The sequence below is a fragment of the Ammospiza caudacuta genome, chromosome 8, assembly GCF_027887145.1.
Source record: "Ammospiza caudacuta isolate bAmmCau1 chromosome 8, bAmmCau1.pri, whole genome shotgun sequence".
Taxonomy (NCBI): domain Eukaryota; kingdom Metazoa; phylum Chordata; class Aves; order Passeriformes; family Passerellidae; genus Ammospiza; species Ammospiza caudacuta.
In genome coordinates, this window is record NC_080600.1 from 21206835 (window position 1) to 21220959 (window position 14125).

Below are 14125 nucleotides of genomic sequence, written 5' to 3' on the forward strand. Positions count from 1 at the left end.
AAATGGAGGTTTAGTTTAAAAAGTACACAGGTATGCTCCTGGCATCACCAGCTATGAGCAGTAGGAATGTGTGCAGGGCTGCAGTTCACACAGGTATTGCAGCTGAGCAGTTTTTGATGCAATATATGCTGTACTGCCTGGGTTCCTTTGCAGTAAGGAATAGTTGACTTAGTTGTGGATCATAGTTCAAACCACAAATTATGTTCTGTGGACTTCAAAAAGTAGGAGAAAAAAAAATGTGACAATTTCCAATATAAAAAGTTAAAAAAAAAAATTTAACTCTTCAGAACTGTGGGCTTACAAATAGAGTCTTATTTCTGGTGGACAGTGTAGATTATTTTCTGGTCTCAGTGGTCAAAGAAAATGTGAGATACAGCATTTCTAACACTTAAGAACTCTCAGACTACTGCCTTTCTTACTGCACAGATGGTTCCTCTTTATCAGAGTAGTTTTCCTCTCGGACTTAGGTGAAACCTCAGAAAGTGTGTCAAATACGAGTAATTTCTTTTTTTTTTTTGTCCTGCTGGGTCATTGCTGCTTCTGGGTTTTGAAGTCTGTGTCAAGGTGTCTTTCACCTATTCATGACTAAGATAGTTTTCCTATTAATAGAGTATTTGAATCCCTTGTGTTCAGATTATGATCTTGACTGGGTTTTGGGTCAGCTGCTGTGTGGTTGTGAGGTTCAGTGGGAGCTGCAGATAGTGGGGAAGGTCAGCTTTTTGCCCAGGCTCTTATTTCCCTGGATTCCTGGCAGCACTCACCTGCCTCTGCAAAGCGTGCAGAAACATGGGTTGTGCATCTGTGTCTTGAGTTTGAGAAGGAAGCAATAAAGATTTTCTTACGTGAATTGATCACTTGTGCAGATCACGTGCAATTTCTGTCTGCTTCATCATTTGCCGTTCTCAGAAATACTTGTGTTCAAAATATTGTCTACTTGTAAGTAGTTTTTGCATATTCATTAAAATGGTGCAAGAATGAATTGGATATTTTTGTTGCTGATTTCTTTAACTTCTGAATTATTTTTTTATTAATAAAATTATGTATTTAAAGAGAAATCCCATGGGTTGTGTCAGCTTTATATCACTCCTCTGATTAACTTCTACTTATTGCTATAGCTGATGAGTTTAGAGTAATCAAGAGTATTTGTTCCTTGATCTACATTCAGTGTGACATCATGGAATCAACTTAGTAGATGAAATTACTGGTTTAGTCTGAGAAATGTTTTCTGGGTAGTATTTTAAATTATTTGAAATGTCAATATTCAACCTTTTAATTTTAGTCTAAGTAAAATGTTCTGAGAAAGTATAGGATATTATCTTGACATGTAGTCTGATAACAAATATACAATTTTTTCCTCGATTTATGATTACAGTTTCCTTCTACATAGAAGATAATATTGATGGAAAACTCTTTTTAACATTTCTTCTTCTTTTTAATGAACTATCATAAATTAAACTAAGTCTAGCCAATAGTTCATTTTTCTGTACTAACACAGCATAGGTGGTTTGTCCTTAGGGCTGGAAGTAAAGAGGTTATATTTTCTTTTCAGTTTTTGACACCATTTGCTATGAAATCTTGTGCAATGTTATGAAGCAGGATGGAGCAAATATGTGATGTAGATGAAGCAGACTTCAATTTCTGACTGCAATTTTTACATTCTTGTACAGATGATGAAATCTAAGTGGAATTCAGTTCTGTGGTAAATGAAGGTTTAATCTTTAATGTTTTCCTTATTTTTTCATTTGATTTACAGAATGTTGTTCCAGCTGAGGTGTCACTTGTTTGTGTAGTAAAGCCAGATGAGTTTTGGGATAAGAAGGTTACACATTTCTGCTTTTGGAAAGAGAAAGATAGACTTGGCTTTGAGGTATGTTGAGCTTTTGTCTACTTCAGTCAAAAATACTGTTTCTAAAATCCTGATGTAATTGGATGACAACTAAAGTGTCTTTAAAATAGCTGTATTCCTGATGCTTTGTGGATAAACTTAACAAACCACTGTGGCTTTTTAACTTTTTCCATTTTTAATGAGATTTTCTTCATTGAGTATTCTTAACTTAAAGATGTGTGGCATTTAATTCTTTGCTTAGCAAGAAAATACATATTATGGTTGTTTTGAGTCAGAAACAGTTGTACAGGATTTAGTGTGAAATTTTTCATGTGGAGATACATGGTGTCTGGTGTCTCTCTATTGGCTGTAACCATTCTGACAAATACCTTGTTGGTGTTGCATGCATCTTCTCTCATTTTGTGAGTTCTTTGACATCAGGAACAGGTTATAGATTCCTTGCAAATACAAGCTGACAGTGTTCTGAGTTGTGAGGCAGAGTGTGTACGAGAGACTACAAGTTAGTGTTAGCACTTCCCTTGTTATCTCTGTCTGGGAGGTTAATGGAAACCTCAGTTTTCCCTGTTTTTATAGAAAATATCTGTGTCATCAAACTTTCCACTCATTTTTTAAGCTAATCTTGTTTGAACTATAGCAGGCATGTAGCATGCCCAGTCACAGTGTCTTTAATCAAAAACATGAGTGTGGCGGTGCCCACTTTTATAAACTAGCATATTGTTTGGAGCCACATCCAAGATGACAGTTAAAAAAGCCTCTGAACTAACCATCTGTACTCAAAAATATGATTTAAGAGCTGCTGGTTAGAAAGTGACTTAAGTTTGCAATATTCAGTTTCACACAGATCTTTCACATAGGTAAACATAAGGTAAATGTCAGAGTCCAGAGAGCAGCAGTAATAAAGGCAAAGCCCCTCTTTAGAAGATGCTACTGTGTGATTTAGGCTCTCTCTTCCCAGCTACACTCCTGTAAATAAAATTCTTGGGTAAGTTCAGGAAGTCTTTGAAGTTGTGATATGAAAGTATGTGACATAGTAGCAGTTAGTGTATATATGATGGGGTTGCTAGTTTGGAAGTTAGTGCTTCTAGAAGATTCTTCCTGGGTTTTTCTTTAACGTGACTCAGCTAGAATGCATTTTTAGACAAATAAGCAGAAAGCTTACAGAAAATATATCAACAAAGCAAGGATAATTTTACATGATAATAAAAGGACTTTTTGTTTCACTTTAAGGTTTCGCTAGCTGTCATTAAATGATAATCCTTTAATTTAGTAATCTTAGTAATTTTATAAAGCATGTTCTGTGCTAGTAAGCACGTTGGCATTGTTGGCATAGACTACTGGAATTATGTAACCAAACCTTTTGGTTTCTGTTACTTGGTTGCAGTCAGGAAAACTGTTTCAGTAAAAACGACCCAAATATTTGTGTCACAGACAGGAGTGTATCTTTCCTCTGTTCCAATACTTGTGCAGAACACTGATAAGGCTATGGAACTCTCCAACTCAGGCACAAATCTACAGCTGCATAATTTTGCATTACTGGCAGTAAAAACAAACAACACCCAACTCATGTTTTGGATCACAGGTTAGATCTGTGTAACTACTAGGGAAATTCAGGATTGGTTTTGCACCAGTGAAATAATTACGAACTAAAAATTGTAATTAAAATATGAAATATTTTTATTTACTTGGGTGTAATCTCATTTTATTTGAAGTAAATGCTGTGTAACTGTGATTTCTAATGGGGCATCACATCTATCTCCTATTTCCTACTACCTGATCTGTTCTTAATACGTTGCTTAATATTCCCGTATGAAGCCATTAATCACAATGTCTTCCTTTTGTTCAAAGGCAGAGATCCTCTGCTTCAGAGTGAGATGTAGTAATGATGAGTTGCAAAACACTGAAAGTAAATGTGGGAACTGAGATCAAACAGTACTGGGTGGATAAGTACAAAGAGGTGGGCTGATTCAGCTGAGTAAAAGTTCATATCTTTATTTCTGGTTCGTATTAGTGTTGGTTTTGGACCTGCCTCAGGACAATTCCCATTTGTCCTCCAGCAGAACTTTCTTCTGTAACTTCATTCCTCCCTTATTAGCAATCAGTTCATGTGTTAATTGAAGCAGTTTTATCTGGTCCTTGCCATGCTTCATAGAGGAGAGTTGTCTGAATTGTTATAAAGCTGTCTTTCAGCTGAAATGTTGCATATATGACACTGTAATACTTAATACTTTTAATGCCTTAATAGATTGAAGAACAGGATTTGAGTGTAAAAATGGCTCTGTTTTAGAGAGTTTGGAAGTGGTGCTTTTTGGTTTTTTATTAATATACTCTACATAGTAATGTGAAACAAATCACTCTTTTAGTAGATGTAGTTGTATTTGAGAGTGAGCTTTTCTTATGAGAACAACAAGCATGACTGGAAGAAAAAAAATTACTATAAAAATAGAAGAAATGTACAAATTTGTACACAGTGCAAAACTACCTATAGATGGGTGGGGTTATTTCACGCATGTCAGTCATTTAAGGAAAAATAATCTCTGAGCCTGATTTAGATACTAGATCAGTACTTTGCAAATCAGTTTGTCAGGAGAGGAAAGAACAGGATGTGCTTGTGTTCTTATCCTTGGGGAAATCAGGGAGCAAAATTTTGAAAGTTCACTGAGGATTTGTAGAATAGAAATTAAGTGTGTGGGAAAAAAAAGGGATAAGAGAAAGGGAAAATAGGGTGGTAAACTACTATGAATTAGTTGAAAAAATTAGAGTGTGTAGCATAAGGATCTTTATAATCCTGAAGTCCAAAGTCTGAGTAGTTCTAAATGGTTCACACTTCTACTGTAGCAGCTGACAGCTCTAGCTCTCTAGTAAAGAGTGTCAGAAATTTCTCATGATAATTTGTCTGCAGCATCTGCTCTGAAAAATCTCAAGTCTGTAATTTACCTTTTAAGAATTATGCTAATGAGCAGAGTATTGCTCCACAGAATAAAGAATGAATAACACTTTGTAGAAAGTATCTAATTTTTGTCCGGTTTCGGTTCAGTGTTTTAAGACCAGAATTTATAGCTTTCATGGACTTTCCTAAAAAGGCATATAGGAGTTCCAGTCAAAATTGTTTATTTAATTGCATCTCTGTTGTATTTTAATATGGGAGGCAGTGGGTTCTTGGGCAAATTAGGGAATTGTCTATGAGGAGCTGGGGCATGTAAGCCTGCATTTATGTCACATCCTGAATTCTGTCCAAAGAAAGTGTGTTGAAAAATGCAATAATGTTTGCCTATTTTCTCTTTTCTGGGATGTAAGAATGAGTGTGCTAATTATTGTGAGCACTGGAGGGTAAGGTGAGTGAGTGGGTAAAGCCACAAGTGAAGGAGGCAGTTCCTGGGAGTGGAGTTCATCTTGTGTTTATCGAGGTTCTGCCAACTGCTCTTGGGTTTCTAGTATGACAGATTTCTATGGCACTGGCCAGATAAATATTTACCTAGTGTTTCTTGGTGTAATGTGAAATAAAATGATCTTTGTTTAGATCAGTGTGCCATATTAAACAAATAATGCCCTATGCTACTCAGTGTTTAATCAAATAGTAATTTAAAAAATGGATTGAAATAGTATTTGGCATCAAAAAATAGGATTATTCTCCTCAGGAAGAGATAGTCTTTGCTTTACAGTTCTGTGGCAATGAAGATCGTATTTAGATTGCACTTGTTTAAATTTTATATTCTCAAGGGACATGTGTATTGTTCTCTTTTGGAAAGTAACTACTCCTTTTCAGATTCAGTAGTGTGGCTGCTCTGATATTGCACACTTCAGGAAAAAGCTCCTTGTTACTGAAATTTTACAGCCTCCTGTTCTCAAGTAGCTCCTGGGTTTGACTCTGTAACATTTGTATTAAAGAGCTTTTTCATTTCTTCCCTTAAGAGAGAAAGTTCAGATGGATGTATTTAACATTTTGGGGACACTTTTACATGACCTCTTGAATATCGAGAATTCCTCTCTCATCTTGACTTCTGCCTCTATCTCCTTGTAGATGATCAATGAAAATTACAGAAAACTGCAAATGACATAGAGAGGTCAGCTTACTGCAAACAGTATTTAAGGCTTTTTTATTACAAAAGATACATGTTGCATGAATCAAAAACATGTATTTTCACTGCTGAGAAATAGAATTTTGCACTTAAGGCACAAGACTTTGCAGTCCATGTTTTTAGCTTTGTCATTCTTCTTTTGCTTGACAGCTTTTACAAAGGTTGTTTTGATTTTATTAAAAAATACATCGCTTCTATCTTTCCCAAAGCACTGTTCTGAGTTATTTCTTTAAAGGCTTTCACAAGGATTTAGCAGACCAGCATTGTACAGAGCAAGTTTGCTGGCTGGAGTAGAGCAAGGATGAGAGCTGCTACCGCTGCTCCAGGTTTCAGAAAGAGCAGATGATGATTCCATGACTCTGGAATCATCAGCAAGCAAGCAGGACACGTTTGAAACCTGCTGCCCCTGCGAGCTTATTAGCTGTCCCTGTTGTCACAAGTGGGTGGATCAAGTGGGAAGGGAAGCAAAGATTAAAGGATTCAATAATTTGTACCTTTTTTTCCCTGTTTTACCATCTGTCCATATCTACTTGTTTCTCCCTTGGGAAATTTAAGCTCTTCATTTTAATATCCAGCTATAATCTGCTGTCCAAAGGCTTTTACTTTGGATTATGAAAGCTGCATTTTTCCCCCTTTTTCTGGAATCAACATAGTTTGACTTGGAAAAAAAGGAAAAAAAAAATCATTTCAGTTGCAAGCAAACAGCGTTATTTCTGTTTTTACAGCTGTAAATTAGCTTATCTTTACCTGTGGTAGTATGTTGAAGGGTGAAATTCAAAAGCAAGGATGAAACACTAATTCATAAGGGACAACTTTTTCTAAGATGTGGTATTTTGACATCTATTTTCACAAAAAGTCAATTATAATTACTCTGTTTGGATTTTGAAACATTTTAGAAACCTGACCAGCAGAAGTTTGGAAACAGTTTGGAAACCAGCAGAAGTTTGCTGAGCTTAAAGTAGAATTCAGATCTGTAAAAGTGAAGTGTCTTCTCACTGTCCACATTGCATTTTCAACATTTTTTTCTTCTTTGGCTTTTGGTCTGTGTACTTATCGGCTATTAATCTATAGTAGCTGATTTACTAATTTGAAGCATGTAGAGGATGTTGGGTTAGCACTGCCACTAGTTCAGGTTTAGAGCAAGAGCTAAATTCTGTTTAGGAGCCTTCATTTCTGCCACAACCTAGTCAAAAATTCAAATGTTTTCTTATATTGTGAAAAGTACACAGAGGATTTTAGCAGCTAGCCCAGTGAACAGTCAATAAACAGTTTAAGAAAGAAGTGGTTTTTAAATGAGAAACCTAGAGAGAATGAATGGGCTGAGAAATAATGCTTTAAGTTACAACAAGGTTCATTAATGAGCTGGAAGTTTTATTTTTCAGAGTTTTTCTAATAAGATCTAGAAAATTTGGGTTTTAATAAGATCTAGAAAATCTCTTTTCTGGGTGTTTATTTATTGTCAGAAGATTTTTTTTTAATATGGCTAAAATATTTTTTGTGCAGGTTTTGCTCTTTCAGAATTTTTTTATTTTAAAAAACATCTCCCTAGTGGAAGTTGAGGGCTATCCCTTGCCTACTCCCCTTCCTGAAGGATCTCAGTTTAAAAAAATCTGAAATAAGTGGTCTCAATGCAGTCCATCTATTTTGTCTGGCTACTTGGCTCTTTTCAGAACTTGTATTTCAGTTATGAGAACCAGCTGCCCTGTTTGCTTTAGTTCCCATACCAAAATGTCCGTACCAAAATTAGTTTTCTTTTTTTTAATGAACTCATAGAGATGAATGTTAAAAATTACCTAAACTATTTAGTGTGCCAAAAGAAGGAAGAACAAAGGCTTTTTTTTTTTTTTATTCTTTCCTGGATGTAGAATCCTCCGGGGTTTGGGCTGGTTACTGGCATTACCTAAAGAAACTACTAGCCAATTCCATTTACAGCAGCCATGTACAATTAAGAGTAGAGGACAATAGTGTGTATTTGGATGTTGCTGAAAGGTTTTCCTCTGCAATAATAGACCATTTGTTTGGAGCTACTCTGAATTCTGTAGTTTCAGTATCTGCAGGGAAATGGAGCTGGAATAGAAGTCTCTAGTTAGCTCTTTCCACATATTCTTGTGCCCTGCAAGAGTATGTGGATGATTTGATGAGTTATAGAAATCTTTTCTTTTTTTCTTTTGTTTCTGGTTATATATTGCCAATATGCCTGCTTCAATAGAGAGATTGTTTTTGGGTTTTTTTCCCACAGGAGTTATTCCAGGCTTAGCATGTCATTCATCAAAGCAAGCTGTGCTGCCAACTTTTGTTTTAGGCTTATATGAATAAGGCTCATTCAGGAGCTTCTAGAAATGAAAGCAAGAATTTAGTTTTCCACCTAGCAGTGGACCTGTGTTTTCCTCTATGTCCTGATGTAGCTGGTGAGCTAGATTTGTCTCCTGGGTGAACTACTCAGGCTTTTAAGCATATTAAATTTGAATTTTTGACTACTCATAGAAAGAGTATGATTGATCCAACTTTTTGCTTTACATATTTGCACAGTAAATGCAGGCACTTAACTTTTATGGCACAAACTCACTTCTGGGACTGAAAGTATTGCCAGAGAGGGGTAAAAATACTGAGTGCTTTGCAGTATGATATCCTGCTACTATATTCACTAGAAATAGATGGTGTGATATACGACTTAATCACAAAGGATCAGCTTCCAGCAGGATAACAGATATCCAGGGAACACATTGCTTTTTTCCACTGTAAACAGATAAGGTGGTAGAGATGATGCACTTACAGGATTATGCATGAGGCATACACTGCATGTCAGAATTACCTGTCTGGTTACGTTAATTGTAAACAGCCATATTTCATTTAAACATTCAGCAGTAAAGTCTGAATCACAGAATGATCTGTATCTCTGGGCACACTTCTCAGATATTTAAGGAAAGTATGAGCATTACCTACAAGTGATCTCTTTTATTGTTGCAGGTTATTTTAGTATCTGCTAACAAGCTGACGCGATATATAGAACCATGCCAGCTAACAGAAGATTTTGGAGGAACTCTCACCTATGATCACATGGATTGGTTGAATAAGAGGCTGGTTAGTTATCTGTGTTTTGGGGTTTGGGGGGTTTCTTAATGTCTCCTTCTTGAGCCCTGAAATTTTTATTTGTGTAGGAACTGCAAAGCGTGTAGGAAATGGTCACATGTGTAGTTGTGCAGTTCACTTACATGAATAGTCTTGTGGTAAATAACACTGTCTTTACTCAGGGGATGATAAAGCTAATATCAATTTGTTGAACAACCTGTTCCTTAACGAAGCTCTTTTAGTAACACTAACTCTAGAAGAGCCTGAGTCTATGGTATAGTTGCTATAAAGGAAAATTGGCTGCTGTGGGAGAAGATACCTGGACTCTTGCAGATGCTCCTGGTTTATCTCTTAGGTCTTGGTTCCTGTGGTTTTAAGCTGTCCTACACCAAAACCTCTGTCAACGCAGTTTCCCCAGCAGACCAAGAAGCAGTAAATGTCCAGGAGCTACATCCTTTAATTATTAATCAGCACAATTTTTTTAAGCAACTGTTGGTGTGCATAGCTCTCCAGAATATTTTAATCTTTTCTTCATTGATACTTGCTTTTCAATTATTTAAATAGAATCTTCAAAACAATATTTAATCTTCATTGACACAGCATGTTCCCTTCCTGTATAATCTGTTCTTAAAATGTGTGTCTTCGTCTATGATCTCTAGGTGTGTTGCAATTGCACCTACTTTCCTCTGAAATTTTAAGTAGTCCTAGATAAGTTAAGGAAAGTTCATTGGCAAGCTACTAATTAATAATTTAATGACAGGAAAAATACCTGAAAGTTACTGTGCATGTCATGTAAGACACCCAGCCATGCTCAGTTGTGTTAAAAAGCAAGACCAGCCCTCAGAAGTCAGGTACAGAGGAATTGTCTGAACACTGCACAGTGTCTTCACTGTACAGGTGATGTCTGAGATCAGAAACCCCTAAGTTCAATGAAACTGATGAGGGTATTTTACTCTATATAATCTTTCTAAATAATATAACACATTTTTATTTTATTTTAGTTATTCATTACAATATGGTCCATTTTAATAGTAAGTAGAAGCTGGAATCTTTACAGAATTATTCTAATCCTTCCAAGTAAGCTGGCCAGTAGTTGTGTAACATGCCTTGATTCTCTAGCATTATTAAAGGCTTAAATGAAGAGTAAATGTCCCTAAGATTTTACAGGTTTTGCAGATATCTCAATTTTTTTCAGAATTCCTTATATTCAGTGTAATATTTACTATTTCCCTAAGGAGTCATAGTGCTCTTAAGTGTTCTGTGAACAAAACTTTTTCTGTTGTTTCCTCCCTACCATCTGAATGCTGAGAAATAATTACACTGTACAGGGACTGAAGTATACTAATGGAACTACTGAATAAACTTGCACCAATGCCTTCAGTACAGCTACCTAAAATTATTTCTTAAATCAAAACCTTCCTCTTATTTAGGTATTTGAGAAGTTCACTAAAGAATCAACATCTTTACTGGATGAGCTTGCTCTAATTAACAATGGAAGTGATAAAGGAAATCAACAAGAGAGAGAGAGGTATGTGATTCACTTTTTGAAGTCAATGCTTTTGGATTATAAAATTTCATTTGAATTCCAGAAAAATACTGAAAAAAATATATACCTTAAATACCTTGAAATGTGTAAAGAAATTCTAAACCTTTATAATGTAGGCTACAAAGTACATGAGGGTGTGTGTAGATGGGTGCTCATTCAACTGATTACATGCACCTCCACTTGTGTTTTGATTTCATGAGTTAAAATAGTGAGGACTTCACTGAGAAAAAGCCCTAGTCTTATAAGACCCTTAGGTAGTTCCAGCCTTAGCTGAAGTTTCTGGTGCTACTGTAATCTGTAATACAAATTTTAATAATGTGTTATTTTTTTTTTTTTCCAAAGATCAATAGATTTGAACTTCCTTCCATCAGTTGATCCTGAGACGGTATTGCAGACAGGTATAGTAAGTCAAAAAATTAGAATGTTGGCCAGTAAAGTGCATAATTCATTTTAGGCCCCAAGTGGAAGCATAGAGGGCACAGTTGTTGTCTTAGCCCTGTTCACAATGTAAGGAGCTTATTGGCTAATGTAATCTTTGGGTTAAAAAAGTGATGCTAAGAAATGGAAGAACTCCAAACATGTCTTTTTAAGTACTTTTTTTATAATCTCACTAACATCTTTACAATGTTACCATAACTATTATGTTTAATTTTTGGAATGCTTTGTTTCTAGCTGATGTCAATATATTTGCCTTATAGAATGAATTAATCTCAGTAGCCACCAAATGGTTAGAATACAGAAAGCATTTTCCTGCACAATTCTGACAATTTACATCAGTCTAATTCTGGACTGATCATCTGTGAGAAAAGTGAAGCATACGTGGCTTCTTGGACTCTCTTCAGCATTAAACGAGTTGGGATGCTTTAGCAGGTTGGGTTTAGGGTGAATTTCCTATTTGCAATAAAGTATAATAGTCTATTGATTTGGACTGGATTTTTGTTTTTTACTTTGTGTTTTTGTGGAATAAGTAATGCATAGTGTTAGGTGGTGATCAGTCTGAGTGCTTAGAATTTTTACCTTATAGCCTTATAGTAATGTGTGGATCACATGAAATATTTATCACAGTGGCTTTATGTCCCCTCTGTGTAAAAATTCAGTTCCTCTAGATGTGGGATAATACTGGTTTGAGTTAAAATGTGGAACAAAAATTTCTTACTCTAGTCTTTGAAGTTTTGAAACATGAAGTGTCTGTAGGCAGTGTCGCTAGATTTCAGCCTAATTGTGTATCCTTGTCTACAAGTAAAGATCTTTGTTCAAAACACCACTTCAGTTTTGTGTAAGCAGATGGCTCCTTAGCCCATTAGTTTATATGCATTCTGTGATTTCTTAATTCTGGTAATGAATTTTTTTGGTAGTATGAAGTTTCATAACTTCCATGGGACTGGATGATCCTTATGGCTCCTTTCCAGCTCAGCATATTCTGTGGCTAAATCATGGGAGTTTTAAGAGGCACCCTTTCTCTGTTAGAGTCCCTGTACTGAAAGGCTGAGAAAAAGAGAGATTAAACTCTCCCCAATTAATTTCTTACCTCCTAAGGACAGTTGTGAACAGAGGGTTTAGATAAAAGGCTTCTGTCTTCCATAACCACAGGTACTGTTCTTTTCACAAGCTCCAAATCCATATATATGGATCTATGGTTCATAGAATTTGATAAGAACTTAGTTTGAAAAGATGGTTTTGCCTGGAAAAATGGTGATCGTTTGCTGCTGAAACAATACAATAAAATTTCAAAATTACCTCAGTAGAACAAACTTGTAAAAGCATAAATCCGTTTGCTCTGCAGCTATCTGTGCCTATCTGTGGAGTGTTACAAAGATGAAATCCAAGATGTTTGTGCTATAGTACAGCAAAATGTATTTTTCATTTCATAGTAATATATGCTGAGTAATTTAAAGTTGTTTGCTGCAATCTTCAAAGCCCTTGGCATTTTGAATGTTTCAGTAATAGCAGTTGAACTTAGTTTTTTGTGTCTGTATTTTCCTTGAGGTATTACTATTACTCAAGTAGTAGGTTTTTTCTTTTAGTGAACTGTGGTGTTACCATATTGAGACCTGCAGAACTAATGATCTCCAACTGGCACATTTTCACTTTCACACTAACATCTCTTCAGTGACCACACACTGTTCTATTTTAACTGTTTCTCTGAGCTTTTGAGGAACAAATCAATGGTCCGGGTTTACTTGTAGTGTCGTGTTTACATACTGAGAATTTTAACACAACAATAAGATTCTTCAAACAGTTTAGGCAAAAGATTAAATAGTCAAAATACACTTTTTTTGTGTATATGAAAGTCACTGCGTTCTAGAGAATCTGTACCCTGATAGGATGCTTAGGAGCACAAAGAAAAGGGCAAGACAGGTGAGAACAGAGTACTGAAAAATTAGTTATTATTCAGCTTCACACTCTCTATGAAGGAGTCGTACTTGCTATAAAAACTCTGAAAGACAACAGAGAAATTATATTGTCAGATTTTTAGTGCCTCCAGAGCGCTCATTGAATATAAGAACCTGAATTGTTTGAGAGAAATACTTTGGATGCTACTCACCATTTTGAAGTAAATCAGAATACTTCAGAGTTGTTTCAGACTCAAGATGGTGCTTTCAGTTTTCCTTACATTAATCAATGCTGTTGTCAATTTGAATGTTAGTCACAATATCTCTTTTATATATCTGAAATATACCACATTTCTTTTCCTCTGTTGTGTGACTGATCCAGTCCCACAAACTGCGACCAAAGCTCTGCATGAAATTGTATCATTAAACGTGCCCAATGTTTGAAAGATCATTAGCTGTAAAAATGCTGATGGTTTAAGGCAGTCTTACTGCTAATTTTTGTGGGTTTTTTCTTTGAATCTGGATTAACCAGGACACTCTGTGTATTCCTGAAGGTCACGAGTTGCTGTCAGAGCTGCAGCAGCGTCGGTTCAATGGGTCCGACGGAGGGGTCTCCTGGTCTCCCATGGACGACGAGCTGCTGGCCCAGCCGCAGGTGATGAAGCTCCTGGACTCCCTCAGGGAGCAGTACACCCGCTACCAGGAGGTTTGTAGGCAGCGCAGCAAACGCACACAGCTGGAGGAGATCCAGCAGAAGGTAATGCAGGTAAGCTTGCGGCTGTCCTTGAGTGCAGTGAGCTGGTTTTGAGCTCAAGTCTCAGACTGATTTCTGCAAAAATGAGGGGAGACCTTCATGCCTCCCCTCACTTCACAAATGTCAGTGTGCTGGTTTCACACAGTGCTTTACATTGTGGCTGCCACAGTGACTTTCCAAAGGCTGTTCTGGTATGTGGAGGTTGCTGTAAATGTGCTCTCTTGCCTTGGGGCTGTCCCTTTGCTGGGCACTGTGGCAGCCATGGCTGCATTGCTGGAGGTGCAAATGCCTGCCCTGCTGGCAAAGAGAGGAACACCTTTGCCTGAACATCAACTTTGCTTTGCTTCCCCTGCCCACAGCATTTAAAGTTCCTGTTACTGAAAATAAGCCATTATTTATTCCTTTATTTGTCTGATACTTGGTGGTTTAACTTGAGCTGAAGTGCTTAAACTGTCTGCATTTCAGGAACACCCTGACAAGAATGAATATCAGCTTCCTAAT

The 14125-nt window shown here is 36.5% G+C and overlaps 1 protein-coding gene across 5 annotated transcripts in view; it reads left to right on the forward strand.

Moving 5' to 3' along the window:
- The window catches only part of SESTD1 (SEC14 and spectrin domain containing 1), a 49051-nt gene that overhangs the window by 18803 nt on the left and 16123 nt on the right, over nucleotides 1–14125 (forward strand). For 4 of the 5 annotated variants that reach the window (XM_058809228.1, XM_058809230.1, XM_058809231.1 and 1 more), the window contains 5 exons: nucleotides 1754–1867; nucleotides 8890–9003; nucleotides 10422–10519; nucleotides 10880–10935; nucleotides 13425–13636. In XM_058809228.1, coding sequence (XP_058665211.1) covers nucleotides 1754–1867; nucleotides 8890–9003; nucleotides 10422–10519; nucleotides 10880–10935; nucleotides 13425–13636 — 594 coding nt within the window. The remainder of the gene's footprint in view (nucleotides 1–1753; nucleotides 1868–8889; nucleotides 9004–10421; nucleotides 10520–10879; nucleotides 10936–13424; nucleotides 13637–14125) is intronic. The other variant, XM_058809232.1, reaches the window with a different exon arrangement.